The sequence below is a fragment of the Nerophis ophidion genome, linkage group LG17 (assembly GCF_033978795.1).
Source record: "Nerophis ophidion isolate RoL-2023_Sa linkage group LG17, RoL_Noph_v1.0, whole genome shotgun sequence".
NCBI classification, from domain to species: Eukaryota; Metazoa; Chordata; class Actinopteri; order Syngnathiformes; family Syngnathidae; genus Nerophis; species Nerophis ophidion.
In genome coordinates this window covers 9,632,982-9,650,614 of record NC_084627.1, presented here as the reverse complement: position 1 = coordinate 9,650,614, position 17,633 = coordinate 9,632,982, and the positions used below count along the sequence as shown (strand labels likewise).

The 17,633-nt window shown below is 38.9% G+C and overlaps 1 protein-coding gene across 2 annotated transcripts in view; it reads right to left on the bottom strand.

Annotated features, from left to right (window-relative positions):
• Positions 1-2,499: 2,499 nt before the first annotated feature.
• Positions 2,500-17,633, bottom strand: part of LOC133535999 (multiple C2 and transmembrane domain-containing protein 1-like) — a 68,484-nt gene continuing 53,350 nt past the window's right edge. For both annotated transcript variants that reach the window (XM_061876133.1, XM_061876134.1), the window contains 8 exons: positions 17,517-17,633; positions 17,347-17,451; positions 17,227-17,274; positions 17,056-17,165; positions 7,538-7,647; positions 7,373-7,470; positions 6,375-7,257; positions 2,500-5,780 (listed from right to left, as the gene is read on the bottom strand). The exon at positions 17,517-17,633 is cut by the window's right edge and continues 3 nt beyond it. In XM_061876133.1, the coding sequence (XP_061732117.1) occupies positions 7,186-7,257; positions 7,373-7,470; positions 7,538-7,647; positions 17,056-17,165; positions 17,227-17,274; positions 17,347-17,451; positions 17,517-17,633 (660 nt within the window). In that variant the 3' untranslated portion in view covers positions 2,500-5,780; positions 6,375-7,185. The remainder of the gene's footprint in view (positions 5,781-6,374; positions 7,258-7,372; positions 7,471-7,537; positions 7,648-17,055; positions 17,166-17,226; positions 17,275-17,346; positions 17,452-17,516) is intronic.

The following is a 17,633-nucleotide window of genomic DNA, read 5'->3' as shown; positions in this document are numbered from 1 at the left end:
AACAGTCAGCGCATTTATTTCATCTTACCTCACTGAATACCACTCATTTTCACCCCCTTTTTCGTCATACGTGTAGCTATGATAAATCAATCAATCAATAAATGTTTACTTATATAGCCCTAAATCACTAGTGTCTCAAAGGGCTGCACAAACCACTACGACATCCTCGGTAGGCCCACATAAGGGCAAGGAAAACTCACACCCAGTGGGACGTCGGTGACAATGATGACTATGAGAACCTTGGAGAGGAGGAAAGCAATAGATGTCGAGCGGGTCTAACATGATACTGTGAAAGTTCAATCCATAATGGATCCAACACAGTCGCGAGAGTCCAGTCCAAAGCGGATCCAACACAGCAGCGAGAGTCCCGTTCACAGCGGAGCCAGCAGGAAACCATCCCAAGCGGAGGCAGATCTGCAGCGTAGAGATGTCCCCAGCCGATACACAGGCAAGCAGTACATGGCCACCGGATCGGACCGGACCCCCTCCACAAGGGAGAGTGGGACATAGGAGAAAAAGAAAAGAAACGGCAGATCAACTGGTCTAAAAATGGAGTCTATTTAAAGGCTAGAGTATATAAATGAGTTTTAAGGTGAGACTTAAATGCTTCTACTGAGGTAGCATCTCGAACTGTTACCGGGAGGGCATTCCAGAGTACTGGAGCCCGAAATGAAAACGCTCTATAGCCCGCAGACTTTTTTTGGGCTTTGGGAATCACTAATAAGCTGGAGTCCTTTGAACGCAGATTTCTTGCCGGGACATATGGTACAATACAATCGGCAAGATAGGATGGAGCTAGACCGTGTAGTATTTTATACGTAAGTAGTAAAACCTTAAAGTCACATCTTAAGTGCACAGGAAGCCAGTGCAGGTGAGCCAGTACAGGTATATATGTATGTATATATGTATATAAAGGTATATACAGTATAGGTATATATGTATGTATATATGTATATAAAGGTATATACAGTATAGGTATATATGTATGTATATATGTATATAAAGGTATATACAGTATAGGTATATATGTATGTATATATGTATATAAAGGTATATACAGTATAGGTATATATGTATGTATACATGTATATAAAGGTATATACAGTACAGGCGTAATGTGATCAAACTTTCTTGTTCTTGTCAAAAGTCTAGCAGCCGCATTTTGTACCAACTGTAATCTTTTAATGCTAGACATGGGGAGACCCGAAAATAATACGTTACAGTAATCGAGACGAGACGTAACAAACGCATGGATAATGATCTCAGCGTCTTTAGTGGACAGAATGGAGCGAATTTTAGCGATATTTCAGAGATGAAAGAAGGCCGTTTTAGTAACGCTTTTAATGTGTGACTCAAAGGAGAGAGTTGGGTCGAAGATAATACCCAGATTCTTTACCGAGTCGCCTTGTTTAATTGTTTGGTTGTCAAATGTTAGAGTTGTATTATTAAATAGAGGTCGGTGTCTAGCAGGACCGATAATCAGCATTTCTGTTTTTTTGGCGTTGCTTAACAGTAATACAATATTTTTATATGCTACAAATGACCAGACTTCCGAGATCAAAACTGGGAATATAATCCCAGAGAAGAGGGAAAAAACGGTCAATTATTTTGAAGTTGAAGAAACAATATGATTATGTTATATATACATGCTTATATCCTACATAAACAGTGTATGAATACATTAGATATCTATATATCTATAGACTGTATCTGTATGCAGCAGCAGAGAGTTTATTCTGTCTTGACACTTTGTATTGTTATTTTCTATTACATTCTTCCCTTAAATGATCATGTTTAAAGCGATTGTTTTTTTATGTATTTTTGATGTATGTCGCTTATTATCTTCATCATTTATTTCAACTTTATGTTGTTACATAATGACATTTTTAAATGTAATTAATTTCATTGACAAGCAATTCAACTATGGTCATACTCTTGTTTGCTAGCGGCTTCAATTTCAGTCCTATTGAAGATCTTTGCTCCTTCTCAACTCTGTGCTAATATTCTTTTCACAAAACACAACCGATGGTATATGTTGATATTAAATCTTACTCGTGAAAAGTTATTCCCCGATTCCTATTTTCAACAGTCCGCTCTTTTGAGCAGTAAAACACTGAACACCATCTTTGTTTTCTACCTGTCAACTGTCAGTTCAGGCTGCTCATCACCACTTCAAGATGGCGGCCCAATTTCTCGCGTCACAGCTGCCAATGCTGCGTCTACTTATAACATGTCTGTGGTCATGAGACTCCTGAGTGAATGGGATAAAAGAAAATATATATTTGGCAAATGATATTTACAATGGCAAACACATTTTTTCACTAAAAGATTATTAATAACTGTATTCATCATCACATGTACATTTATATTCGTCTCTACATTTCACCCACCAGTGGGGTCGCCACTCCGGGTTCTTTGTACATTTAGTGTGGAAGACATGTAATGTCATCTTTTAGCCACTAGATGTCAACATTGTTGAACGTACAAAAAAACACGACCTCAGTATTCACTTTTTATTGCATTAAAAACCCGTAATGCAACTTTTACATCACTGATGACGTCACTGACAAACAAATATAAAAAAGTCCACACATGCGCACATTCCTCTTTTTTTTTGCATATGTACTCATGCAGCAAGACGTCACGTGATCTCCCTGCGCAACATAGAGCAGGATGGCAGCTGCGCTGGTTACCATGGCAACTCTTCTTAAACGCCAGCACATGCTAAGTAAAAAAGTTCACCGGGTCAACCGTGCTACCGTGACGTCACATGCGTCAACAACGTGAAAAGGTTCCAAAACAGCTGCTTCACCATGAATGAAACTACATCGATGACGTCATCCAGAGGTCTTTAAAGGGGGCTCCGTTTGAAATATTTTGTAGTGTGAATGCTCCAAAACATTCACACATTTGCTTTTCTACAGCAAAATTCACCTATTTCTTCGTCTTCTCCAGATTTTGGCACGCTCTACCTCACACTTTTTCCACCCGATTCAAAGCGTTCCAACTTCAAACTTTTCAGCCTATTCGGGAATCGCAGGCTTTCCTTTGACAAATTCCAAAAATTCCGAATTTCCCAGAATTCCAGGTTTTTCGGGACATTTTTCAAACTTCCACCATTTCCACATTTTTTAACTAATTCAAATCATTTCACCTTCAACACATTCCACCATTCTGGAAATTTATAATCCCCTTTTTCCAAGGTCAAAATACTTCCAGGATTTTCCAGCACTCCTGGTTTTCCAAAGCCCTATTTCCACCGTTTTTTCTGGCGACTACTCCTTCCACATTTTTCAACGCACCGTTCCACCGTCAAAACATTCCTCTTGATCAGGACGAACAAACAAAGTTGTTTTTTCGAACTGGAAAAACTCCCGGTTTTCCCGAAATTCCAGGAATTCCGTGATACCATTTCTCAATTCAACATGTTACTACTTTTTCGACCGATTTGAAAAATTCCAACGCCAACCATTTCAACTCATTCAGACCATTCAAGTTTTTTACCATTTTCAAATAAATTCCTTCTTTTCCCGAAATTCCCGATTTTTTGGGAAATTCCCGTTGAAATCAATGGGACATTCTTCATAGTTCCACAACTCCCACATTTTCAATCCGATTCAAAGCGTTCCAACTTCAAACTGTTCAGCCTATTCGGGAATCGCAGGCTTTCTCTTGAAAAATTCCCAAAATTCCCAGATTTCCCACAATTCCAGGTTTTTCGGAACATTTTTCAAAGTTCCACCATTTCCACATTTTTCAACGCATTCAAACCACTGCACCTTCAACACATTCCACCATCCTGGAAATTGAAAATACCCTTTTTCCAAGGTCAAAATACTTCCAGGATTTTCCAGCACTCCTGGTTTTCCCTATTTCCACTTTTTTTTCTGGCGACTACTCCTTCCACATTTTTCAACGCACCGTTCCACCATCAAAACATTCCTCTTAATCAGGACGAACAAACAAAGTTGTTTTTTTGAACTTGAAAAATTCCCGGTTTTCCCAAAATTCCAGGAATTCCGTGATACCATTTCTCAATTCAACATGTTACTACTTCAACATTTCTCAACCGATTTGAAAAATTCCAACACCAACCATTTCAACTCATTCGGACCATTCAGGTTTTTTTTTTTTTTACCATTTTCAAATAAATTCCCGCTTCTCCCGAAATTCCCATTGAAATAGTTACACAACTCCCACATTTTCAATCCGATTGAAACCACTCCAAATTCAAACTGTTCAGCCTATTCGGGAATCGTGGGCGTTCCCCTGACAAATTCCCAAAATTCCCAGAATTCCAGGTTTCCCGGGACATTTTTCCAACTTCCACCATTTCCACATTTTTCAAACAATTCAAACCACTCCACCTTCAACACATTCCACCATCCTGGGAATTCAAAGTGCCTTTTTTTTCCAAGTTCAAAATAATTCCAGGATTTTCCAGAATTCCTGGTTTTCCAAAACCCTATTTCCACCCTTTTTTTCTGGCGACTACTCCTTCCACATTTTTCAATGCACTTCAACCCTTCTAACGTCAAAAAATTCCTCTTGATCAGGACAAAAAAACTAAGTTGTTTTTCGAACTCGAAAAATTCCCGGTTTTCCCGAAATTCCAGGATACCATTTCTCAATTCAACATGTTACTACTTCAACATTTCTCAACCAATTTGAAAAATTCCAACACCAACCATTTCAACTCATTTAGACCATTCAAGTGTTTTTTTTTTTTTAACCATTTTCAAATAAATTCCTTCTTTTCCCAAAATTCCTGATTTTTTGGGAAATTCCCGTTGAAATCAATGGGACATTCTTCATAGTTCCACAACTCCCACATATTTCATCTGATTCAAAGTGTTCACACTTCAACCTATTCAGCCTATTCGGGAATTGTGGGCGTTCCCCTGACAAATTCCAAAAATTCCCAGAATTCCAGGTTTCCCGGGAAATTTTTCAAACTTCCACCATTTCCACATTTTTCAAACAATTCAAACCACTCCACCTTCAACACATTCCAACATCCTGGGAATTCAAAGTGCCTTTTTTTTCCAAGTTCAAAATAATTCCAGGATTTTCCAGAATTCATGATTTTCCAAAACCCTATTTCCACCCTTTTTTTCTGGCGACTACTCCTTCCACATTTTTCAATGCACTTCAACCCTTCTAACGTCAAAAAATTCCTCTTGATCAGGACAAACAAAGTTGTTTTTTGAACTAGAAAAATTCACGGTTTTCCCAAAATTCCAGGATACCATTTCTCAATTCAACATGTTACTACTTCAACGTTTCTCAACCAATTTGAAAAAATCCAACACCAAAGATTTCAACTCACTTAGACCATTCAAGTTTTTTTGTTTTTTTTTACCATTTTCAAATAAATTCCTGCTTTTTCTGAAATTCCCGAATTTTTTGTTTAATTCCCATTGAAATCAATGGGACATTCTTCATAGTTCCACAACTCCCACATTTTTCATCTGATTCAAAGTGTTCACACTTCAACCCATTCAGCCTATTCGGGAATTGTGGGCGTTTCCCTGACAAATTCCCAAAATTCCCAGAATTCCAGGTTTCCCGGGACATTTTTCAAACTTCCACCATTTCCACATTTTTCAACGCATTCAAACCACTCCACCTTCAACACATTCCACCATCCTGGGAATTCAAAGTGCCTTTTTTTTCCAAGTTCAAAATAATTCCAGGATTTTCCAGAATTCCTGGTTTTCCAAAACCCTATTTCCACCCTTTTTTTCTGGCGACTACTCCTTCCACATTTTTCAACGCACCTTTCCACCGTCAAAACATTCCTCTTAATCAGGACGAACAAACAAAGTTGTTTTTTTTAACTGGAAAAATTCCTGGTTTTCCCAAAATTCCAGGAATTCTATGATACCATTTCTCAATTCAACATGTTACTACTTCAACATTTCTCAACCGATTTGAAAAATTCCAACACCAACCATTTCAACTCATTTTTTACCATTTTCAAATAAATTCCCGCTTCTCCCGAAATTCCCAATTTTTGGAGAAATTTCAATTGAAATAGTTACACAACTCCCACATTTTCAATCCGATTGAAACCACTCCAACTTCAAACTGTTCAGCCTATTCGGGAATTGTGGGCGTTCCCCTGACAAATTTCCAAAAATTCCCAGAATTCCAGGTTTCCCGGGAAATTTTTCAAAGTTCCACCATTTCCACATTTTTCAACCCATTCAAACCACTCCACCTTCAACACATTCCACCATCCTGGAAAATTAAAGTACATTTTTTCCAAGTTCAAAATAATTCCAGGATTTTCCAGGATTCCTGGTTTTCCAAAACCCTATTTCCACCCTTTTTTTTTCTGGCGACTAGTCCTTCAATATTTTTCAATAAACTTAAACCCTTCTAACGTCAAAAAATTCCTCTTGATCAGGACAAACAAACAAAGTTGTTTTTTGAACTAGAAAAATTCACGGTTTTCCCAAAATTCCAGGATACCATTTCTCAATTCAACATGTTACTACTTCAACATTTCTCAACCAATTTGAAAAATTCCAACACCAACCATTTCAACTCATTTAGACCATTCAAGTTCCCGAAATTCCCAGATTTTTTGTAAATTCCCATTGAAATCAATGGGAAATTCTTCAAAGTTCCACAACTTCCACATTTTTCATCTGATTCAAACTGTTCCAACTTCCAAACATTCAGCCTGTTTGGGGAATCGTATGTTCTACTTCAACAATTAAAAAAAAAACATTCCAGGATTTCAGTTCAACTTCAACATTGGAGCATTCACACACAATTCCATCCGGAATTGCCTCAAGTAGTTTTGTTATATTTTTCCTTTCAATTGTTGCAGTCTTTAGACGTACTTTAACACTGATCCTACACACTTCGGACAGTGAGAGGACCACCTTTCTCACTGTGCCTTGCAGGTTTGAAGCAAAAACGTGAATAAATAATCCCATTATTATATTCATGTTTGCAATTAAGATAGCTAACAATTAGCGCTGTAATTAGCATGCTTGCTCGCAATTAGGGGGCGCTATTGCACGATAACCAGGTAACTTTTGGACGTCTTTGATTTAAATCACAGTGTTATACAAGATGTATAAGTGGAGTGATTTCAGGGTCCTTGGCCTGGAAAACGTTGAAGATCCCTGATATAAATAAACAGTCTTGGTTTTTCTAGCTTTGCGTTAGCTAGCTTGGGTTGGTCCTCCGGCGCTTGTTGGGACTTTGACTTGAGTCCACCTTCAGCTGGCGATACTGCATCTGTCGTGAAGAGTGAAAAGGGGCAGAGGAGAGAGCCTTGAGGGACGCCACGAGTCGGTCACGGACGCTCCGTGCCTTCCCAATGTTCCGGAAAGTGCTACCGTGAGTCACTCACCACCTGGACGTCGGACGGCACGCGGGACAGGAAGTCCAGCAGCTCGTTGTTGTTGATCATGTAGGGGTCGCGCAGCTTCTTGGTGAACTTGTTCACCCCTGGAGATGCAAAGTTTGAGCGTGCACGCGTGTGTGCTAACATGCGTGCTATGGTGCGTTAGCTCACCCCATGCTAGCACGACGTAGCGCAGCGGGACGAGGTAGAGCAACAGCGTCGCCAAACACAGGGCGGCGATGGCCAAGCAGCTCAGGAAAGGCACGGTCCAGTTTAGCACGCTGACGACAAAACGAGTCATTAAAGACTTTTTAGAACCTTCAAAAACACTTCAGATGACAGAAAGCAGACACCAATTTGATCTTTAAACGGAATAAAAGTAGAAGCTAAGGAAAAGGCTTCTGCTGCGTCTGACCAGTCTTCCTCTCAGGGAATTAAAGTCCCTGGTCAATCCCAAGTTCTTTCAGATGACATACATGCAGAGTAAGAAGGACCTTCAGGACACAATAGGAATATTGTCAAGTTTTACTAAAGCTTTAGGAGACCAGTCCTACAGTCCGTTCATAGCTGCATCTAGAAGCGCTCTGAAAATACAACGGAAAGAGACAACTTATGTCCACCCTGTCCAGAAAGGAATAATGCCTCTTTGTTCTAAAACTGACAAGGTAAAAAGGGAGTATGCTATACTCCCACATTCCAATCCTTCAAGGTAAAGCACAGAGTTTACTTGCGGGCATAAGATACAAGCATAAAGAGTACACATGGGAAAATATTAGCTGCTTTAAACATGACAATGAATACAGAAAAAATGTATGCATTCTCCACACGTCCTATTTACATCCTACCGTATTTTCCAGACTATAAGGCGCACTTAAAATCCTTTCATTTACTCAAAAATCAACAGTGCGCCTTATAACCCAGTGCACCTAATGTAAAGAATAATTCTGGTTTTGCTTACCGACCTCGAAACAATTTTATTTGGTACGTGAAATAAAAATAAGTGTGATCAGTAGATGGCAGTCAAACATAAGAGATACATGTAGGCTGCAATATGACTCAAGTAAACAACACCAACATTCTATATGTGCCATTAAAAATATAGAACATTACACGTGGTGCTCAAAAATCCATCAAAATGTTTTAGTAGGACTTTGGTAAGCTATGAAGCCGCACCCTTTCATGGATTGTACTGTGCTTCAACACAGGAGTAATATTATGCTGTGTGTATGAGCTAAGACATATTATCTGGCGTTTTGTTTCGCAATATTATGCAAATGCAACTTTTCTTACCTTCTGGTACCTGCTGATCTGTATTTGGGATCTGCATAAGTCCTGAAAAATTGCGCAGGTCCGGCTTTGTAGTCCGTGAAGACACAGTAGTTGATAAGCTTCTTCTTTTTTTTCTATCTTCTTGTTATGGGACATTCATCCTCCACTGTTGCCATTTCTAATATGAAGTAGTGTAAAGTTCTTACTTATATCTGTTAGTAAACTCGCCATGAAAGTGATAAAACATACCGGTGTAGTAAGTTTACATTATTCACCCGTGGATCATTAAAACAGTTAGCTCAATCTTTTGACACTTCATCCATTCCCGTCCTTGCACGCTACACCACTACCACAAAGATGACGGGGCGTGGAGGCACGTAAATAAGACCGCCCACAAAAGTCCGCATCCTGAAGCGACTGTCAGAAAGTATCTTTAAGATGATGTGTAAAACATCATCCAAGAAACATTTTGAGCAAAGAACCACCATTACATGCTATATAGACCACATTTACATTTAGAAAAATAATAATAATTAAAGCTGCAAGCGGCGATGGACGGGACTGCTTTGGCTGCTGCCCCCGCGACCCAAGCCCAGATAAGCGGTAGAAGATGGATGGATGGATTATTACACAGAAAAAAAGATGTATACACATGTGTTATACATCAGTATCATAGTAATAACAGTTGTAAAGTGGCTTGGGCATTTTATAGTGAGACCTATATTGAGTTTTTTGTTTCATGTGTGTATGACAGTCCTACAGTTTTGTCTGAGCAGAAAGCCGCCATTTTGTGACAACCGCAGCAGCGCAATGGTCTATGCTGGCTCATGAAATCCAAACCGGTGTAGTAATCAACACTCTTTCTTTAACTTTTAATCAGAAGGGTTCAATCTCTCTTCTGTGCTTATTTGAAGCCGAAACGACAAACAGCCTCAGAGGAGATAATGTTTGAAAAGTGGGAATAGCAAACTTCCTGTTGATTTTAGCTGGGTGGTATCACTGGATGAAATATAGGTCTAACTGAGACCTACATAGTGGTTTTTGTTTCATGTTTCTATGACGTTCTTACTGGAAGTTACAGACAGGTTTGTCCATATTTTCTTCCTAGGGGGCGCTAGTTTTTTGATTAGATCACAATTTTCGCCAGTCCTGATGAGAGTGTCAAATTTGGTGAGTTTTGAAGCATGTTAAGGGGGTCAAATTACAGCTCAAAGAGGCGGCGGTATAGTAATAATAATAATTAAAGCTGCAAGCAGCGTTGGTCGGGTCCGCCTTTGGCCGCTGCCAAGCCGTGGTCTAAGTCAGACCTACATAGAAGTTTTTGTTTCATGTCTCTATGACATTCCTAACAGAAGTTACAAGCAGTTTTGTCAGGGTTTTTTCTTAGGGGGCGCTGAAGCGCAATTATGACTTTAGGGGTTTGGTTTTTTTATTAGATGGCAATTTTCGCCAGTCCTGATGTGTGTGTAAAATTTGGTGAGTTTTAAAGCATGGTAAGGGGGTCAAATTACAGATCGGCGTTTCTGGATGTTGTTGATAAATGGCTTTCGCTTTGTATAGTAGAGCTTTAACTTGCATTTTGAAGCATTTTAAAGGGGTCAAATTACAGCTCAAAGAGGCAAAAATGACATGTTTTAGGTAACTTTGCGCAGGGGTTCTTTGAAGGCACGTAAAATCAAAACCGGAGCAGTAAATAATAAAAAAATATAAAATGTAGGTCTAAGTGAGACCTACATAGAAGTTTTTGTTTCATGTGTTACCGACATTCCTACCGGAAGTTACAAGCAGTTTTGTCTGTGTTTTCTTCCCAGGAGCAGTTTTTTCTGTGTTTCATTCAAAAATTGTGCTACAGCGCAATTTTTAAGTTTTTTTTTTTTTTTTTTTTTTTAGATTGCAATTTTTGCCAGTCCTGATGTGTGTGCCAAGTTTGGTGAGTTTTGAAGCATTTTAAAGGGGTGAAATTACAGCGCAAAGAGACAAAAAGTGCATTTTTTTAGGCAAATTTTGCTTTGAAGGGATTTTAACAACATTTTTGTTGATTTTTGCCCTAGAAGGTATCATTATGAAATGTAGGTCTACGTTGGCCCTACATAGAGGTTTTTGTTTCATGTCTCTACGACATTCCTAACACAAGTTACAAGCAGTCTGTTTTTTTTTTTCCTAGGGGGCGCTAGAGAGCAATTTTAATTTTTGGGGTTTGGTTTTTTAATAGATTGGGAAGGTTTGCCGGACCGATGTGTGTCAAATTTGGTGAGTTTTGAAGCATTTTAAGGGGGTCAAATTATAGCGCAAAGAGACAAAAAGTGAATTTTTTTTAGGCAAATTTTGCTTTGAAGGGATTTTAACAAAATTTTTGTTGATTTTTGACCCAGAAGGTATCATTATGAAATGTAGGTCTACGTTGGCCCTACATAGAGGTTTTCGTTTCATGTCTCTACGACATTCCTAACACAAGTTACAAGCAGTCTGTTTTTTTTTTTTTCCTAGGGGGCGCTAGAGAGCAATTTTAATTTTTGGGGTTTGGTTTTTTAATAGGTTGGGAAGGTTTGCCGGACCGATGTGTGTGTCAAATTTGGTGAGTTTTGAAGCATTTTAAGGGGGTCAAATTATAGCGCAAAGAGACAAAAAGTGCATTTTTTTAGGCAAATTTTGCTTTGAAGGGATTTTAACAAATTTTTGGTTGATTTTTGCCCTAGAAGGTATCATTATGAAATGTAGGTCTACGTTGGCCCTACATAGCGGTTTTTGTTTCATGTCTCCACGACATTCCTAACACAAGTTACAAGCAGTCTGTTTTTTTTTTTCCTAGGGGGCGCTAGAGAGCAATTTAAATTTTTGGGGTTTGGTTCTTTAATAGGTTGGGAAGGTTTGCCGGACCGATGTGTGTGTCAAATTTGGTGAGTTTTGAAGCATTTTAAGGGGTCAAATTATAGCGCAAAGAGACAAAAAGTGCATTTTTTTAGGCAAATTTTGCTTTGAAGGGATTTTAGCAAAATTTTTGTTGATTTTTGCCCTAGAAGGTATCATCATGAAATGTAGGTCTACGTTGGCCCTACATAGAGGTTTTAGTTTCATGTCTCTACGACATTCCTAACACAAGTTACAAGCAGTCTGTTTTTTTTTTTTTCTAGGGGGCGCTAGAGAGCATTTTTAATTTTTGGGGTTTGGTTCTTTAATAGGTTGGGAAGGTTTGCCAGTCCTGATGTGTGTGTCAAATTTGGTGAGTTTTGAAGCATTTTAAGGGGGTCAAATTATAGCGCAAAGAGACAAAAAGTGCATTTTTTTTAGGCAAATTTTGCTTTGAAGGGATTTTAACAAATTTTTGGTTGATTTTTGCCCTAGAAGGTATCATTATGAAATGTAGGTCTACGTTGGCCCTACATAGAGGTTTTTGTTTCATGTCTCCACGACATTCCTAACACAAGTTACAAGCAGTCTGTTTTTTTTTTCCTAGGGGGCGCTAGAGAGCAATTTTAATTTTTGGGGTTTGGTTTTTTAATAGGTTGGGAAGGTTTGCCGGACCGATGTGTGTGTCAAATTTGGTGAGTTTTGAAGCATTTTAAGGGGTCAAATTATAGCGCAAAGAGACAAAAAGTGCATTTTTTTAGGCAAATTTTGCTTTGAAGGGATTTTAGCAAAATTTTTGTTGATTTTTGCCCTAGAAGGTATCATCATGAAATGTAGGTCTACGTTGGCCCTACATAGAGGTTTTAGTTTCATGTCTCTACGACATTCCTAACACAAGTTACAAGCAGTCTGTTTTTTTTTTTTTCTAGGGGGCGCTAGAGAGCATTTTTAATTTTTGGGGTTTGGTTTTTTAATAGGTTGGGAAGGTTTGCCGGACCGATGTGTGTGTCAAATTTGGTGAGTTTTGAAGCATTTTAAGGGGGTCAAATTATAGCGCAAAGAGACAAAAAGTGCATTTTTTTAGGCAAATTTTGCTTTGAAGGGATTTTAGCAAAATTTTTGTTGATTTTTGCCCTAGAAGGTATCATTATGAAATGTAGGTCTACGTTGGCCCTACAAAGGGCTTTTCGTTTCATGTCTCCACGACATTCCTAACACAAGTTACAAGCAGTCTGTTTTTTTTTTTTTTCCTAGGGGGCGCTAGAGAGCAATTTTAATTTTTGGGGTTTGGTTTTTTAATAGGTTGGGAAGGTTTGCCGGACCGATGTGTGTGTCAAATTTGGTGAGTTTTGAAGCATTTTAAGGGGGTCAAATTATAGCGCAAAGAGACAAAAAGTGCATTTTTTTAGGCAAATTTTGCTTTGAAGGGATTTTAACAAAATTTTTGTTGATTTTTGCCCTACAAGGTATCATTATGAAATGTAGGTCTACGTTGGCCCTACATAGAGGTTTTCGTTTCATGTCTCTACGACATTCCTAACACAAGTTACAAGCAGTCTGTTATTTTTTTTTTCCTAGGGGGCGCTAGAGAGCAATTTTAATTTTTGGGGTTTGGTTTTTTAATAGGTTGGGAAGGTTTGCCGGACCGATGTGTGTGTCAAATTTGGTGAGTTTTGAAGCATGTTAAGGGGGTCAAATTATAGCGCAAAGAGACAAAAAGTGCATTTTTTTTAGGCAAATTTTGCTTTGAAGGGATTTTAACAAAATTTTGGTTGATTTTTGCCCTAGAAGGTATCATTATGAAATGTAGGTCTACGTTGGCCCTACATAGAGGTTTTTGTTTCATGTCTCTACGACATTCCTAACACAAGTTACAAGCAGTCTGTTTTTTTTTTTCCTAGGGGGCGCTAGAGAGCAATTTTTATTTTTGGGGTTTGGTTTTTTAATAGGTTGGGAAGGTTTGCCGGACCGATGTGTGTGTCAAATTTGGTGAGTTTTGAAGCATTTTAAGGGGGTCAAATTATAGCGCAAAGAGACAAAAAGTGCATTTTTTTAGGCAAATTTAGCTTTGAAGGGATTTTAACAAAATTTTGGTTGATTTTTGCCCTAGAAGGTATCATTATGAAATGTAGGTCTACGTTGGGCCTACATAGAGGTTTTTGTTTCATGTCTCTACGACATTCCTAACACAAGTTACAAGCAGTCTGTTTTTTTTTTTTTCCTAGGGGGCGCTAGAGAGCAATTTTAATTTTTGGGGTTTGGTTTTTTAATAGGTTGGGAAGGTTTGCCGGACCGATGTGTGTGTCAAATTTGGTGAGTTTTGAAGCATTTTAAGGGGGTCAAATTATAGCGCAAAGAGACAAAAAGTGCATTTTTTTAGGCAAATTTTGCTTTGAAGGGATTTTAACAAAATTTTGTTTGATTTTTGCCCCAGAAGGTATCATTATGAAATGTAGGTCTACGTTGGCCCTACATAGAGGTTTTTGTTTCATGTCTCTACGACATTCCTAACACAAGTTACAAGCAGTCTGTTTTTTTTTTTTTTTCCTAGGGGGCGCTAGAGAGCAATTTTAATTTTTGGGGTTTGGTTCTTTAATAGGTTGGGAAGGTTTGCCAGTCCTGATGTGTGTGCCAAGTTTGGTGAGTTTTGAAGCATTTTAAGGGGGTCAAATTATAGCGCAAAGAGACAAAAAGTGCATTTTTTTAGGCAAATTTTGCTTTGAAGGGATTTTAACAAAATTTTTGTTGATTTTTGCCCTAGAAGGTTTTATCATGAAATGTAGGTCTACGTTGGCCCTACATAGAGGTTTTCGTTTCATGTCTCTACGACATTCCTAACACAAGTTACAAGCAGTCTGTTTTTTTTTTCCCTAGGGGGCGCTAGAGAGCAATTTTAATTTTTGGGGTTTGGTTTTTTAATAGGTTGGGAAGGTTTGCCGGACCGATGTGTGTGTCAAATTTGGTGAGTTTTGAAGCATTTTAAGGGGGTCAAATTATAGCGCAAAGAGACAAAAAGTGCATTTTTTTAGGCAAATTTTGCTTTGAAGGGATTTTAACAAAATTTTTGTTGATTTTTGCCCTAGAAGGTATCATTATGAAATGTAGGTCTACGTTGGCCCTACATAGAGGTTTTTGTTTCATGTCTCTACGACATTCCTAACACAAGTTACAAGCAATCTGTTTTTTTTTTCCTAGGGGGCGCTAGAGAGCAATTTTAATTTTTGGGGTTTGGTTTTTTAATAGGTTGGGAAGGTTTGCCGGACCGATGTGTGTGTCAAATTTGGTGAGTTTTGAAGCATTTTAAGGGGGTCAAATTATAGCGCAAAGAGACAAAAAGTGCATTTTTTTAGGCAAATTTTGCTTTGAAGGGATTTTAACAAAATTTTGGTTGATTTTTGCCCTAGAAGGTATCATTATGAGATGTAGGTCTAAGTTGGCCCTACATAGAGGTTTTCGTTTCATGTCTCTACGACATTCCTAACACAAGTTACAAGCAATCTGTTTTTTTTTTTTTTCCTAGGGCGCGCTAGAGAGCAATTTTAATTTTTGGGGTTTGGTTTTTTAATAGGTTGGGAAGGTTTGCCGGACCGATGTGTGTGTCAAATTTGGTGAGTTTTGAAGCATTTTAAGGGGGTCAAATTATAGCGCAAAGAGACAAAAAGTGCATTTTTTTAGGCAAATTTTGCTTTGAAGGGATTTTAACAAACTTTTTGTTGATTTTTGCCCTAGAAGGTATCATTATGAAATGTAGGTCTACGTTGGGCCTACATAGAGGTTTTTGTTTCATGTCTCTATGACATTCCTAACACAAGTTACAAGCAATCTGTTTTTTTTTTTTCCTAGGGGGCGCTAGAGAGCAATTTTTATTTTTGGGGTTTGGTTTTTTAATAGGTTGGGAAGGTTTGCCGGACCGATGTGTGTGTCAAATTTGGTGAGTTTTGAAGCATTTTAAGGGGGTCAAATTATAGCGCAAAGAGACAAAAAGTGCATTTTTTTAGGCAAATTTTGCTTTGAAGGGATTTTAACAACATTTTTCTTGATTTTTGCCCCAGAATGTATCATTATGAAATGTAGGTCTACGTTGGCCCTACATAGAGGTTTTTGTTTCATGTCTCTTTGACATTCCTAACACAAGTTACAAGCACTGTGTTTTTTTTTTTTTTTCCTAGGGGGCGCTAGAGAGCAATTTTAATTTTTGGGGTTTGGTTTTTTAATAGGTTGGGAAGGTTTGCCGGACCGATGTGTGTGTCAAATTTGGTGAGTTTTGAAGCATTTTAAGGGGGTCAAATTATAGCGCAAAGAGACAAAAAGTGCATTTTTTTAGGCAAATTTTGCTTTGAAGGGATTTTAACAAAATTTTAGTTGATTTTTGCCCCAGAATGTATCATTATGAAATGTAGGTCTACGTTGGCCCTACATAGAGGTTTTTGTTTCATGTCTCTACGACATTCCTAACACAAGTTACAAGCAGTCTGTTTTTTTTTTTTTTTTCCCTAAGGGGCGCTAGAGAGCAATTTTAATTTTTGGGGTTTGGTTCTTTAATAGGTTGGGAAGGTTTGCCGGACCGATGTGTGTGTCAAATTTGGTGAGTTTTGAAGCATTTTAAGGGGGTCAAATTATAGCGCAAAGAGACAAAAAGTGCATTTTTTTAGCCAAATTTTGCTTTGAAGGGATTTTAACAAAATTTTTGTTGATTTTTGCCCCAGAAGGTATCATTATGAAATGTTGGTCTACGTTGGCCCTACATAGAGGTTTTTGTTTCATGTCTCTACGACATTCCTAACACAAGTTACAAGCAGTCTGTTTTTTTTTTTCCTAGGGGGCGCTAGAGAGCAATTTTAATTTTTGGGGTTTGGTTTTTTAATAGGTTGGGAAGGTTTGCCGGACCGATGTGTGTGTCAAATTTGGTGAGTTTTGAAGCATTTTTAGGGGGTCAAATTATAGCGCAAAGAGACAAAAAGTGCATTTTTTTAGGCAAATTTTGCTTTGAAGGGATTTTAGCAACATTTTTGTTGATTTTTGCCCTAGAAGGTATCATTATGAAATGTAGGTCTACGTTGGCCCTACATAGAGGTTTTCGTTTCATGTCTCTACGACATTCCTAACACAAGTTACAAGCAGTCTGTTTTTTTTTTTTTCCTAGGGGGCGCTAGAGAGCAATTTTAATTTTTGGGGTTTGGTTCTTTAATAGGTTGGGAAGGTTTGCCAGTCCTGATGTGTGTGCCAAGTTTGGTGAGTTTTGAAGCATTTTAAGGGGGTCAAATTACAGCGCATAGGTGCGGATTAATAATAATAAAGAAAGAAAGAAAGAAAGAATAAAACGCACGAAATTGAATAGGTCCTTTGGCCATTGTCAAAGGACTCCCTGTGGGGTCCTTTGACAATGGGCCATGCGGGCCCTAAAAATAATATTAAAACCTTAGAAATTCAATAGTGTCCTCTGTCCCACAAGGACATCGGTCCTTTATAATATGACTCCTTTAATGCGCCCAATAAAATTCAAATATGAAAAAAGTTGGAAAATAGAGCATTCATCGGCAGTGCGTCTTATGCTCGGGAAATATGTCACTTACTTCTTGAGCCTCTCAGCGAAGGACGCCGCCTGGTCCAGCATGTTCTGCACGCTGATCAAGATGTCCTGGACGGCGTACAGTTTGTCCATGAAGCCTCGTGGCTCAGCATCCTGGAAAAAAGACAACAGGCGTCATTCGGCGCCACGTCACGCCGACTCCCCACGCGGTCACCTTGTCGTCGACGTCGTCGTCGTCCCACTCCCACATGGCGTCCACGGACTGCGGCGAGGGGGATGTTAAAACCAGGAAGGTCTTCTAAAAAAAAAAGTTGCGTGCAATGTGGCGTCTCACCGTGTCTCGGCTCCCCGAGGAGAAGAAGAAGCCCCAGACCAGCAGCAGCAGCAACGCCAGCGGCAGCATGAAGAGCTCAAAGTGCCACACCCCCACCACGAAGAGCTGAGGGGGCGGGGCCAATGTCAGGCACGTCATTTTTAGTGTGTGTGTGTGTGTGTGTGTGTTACCAGGAAGGAGATGACGCTCCTCTGCGATGACTCCCACTCAAAGCAGCTATTGATGTAAGCCCCCCAGCTGAGGACCACCATGACGCTCCTCCTTACACGCGTGAAGTTCTGACGCAG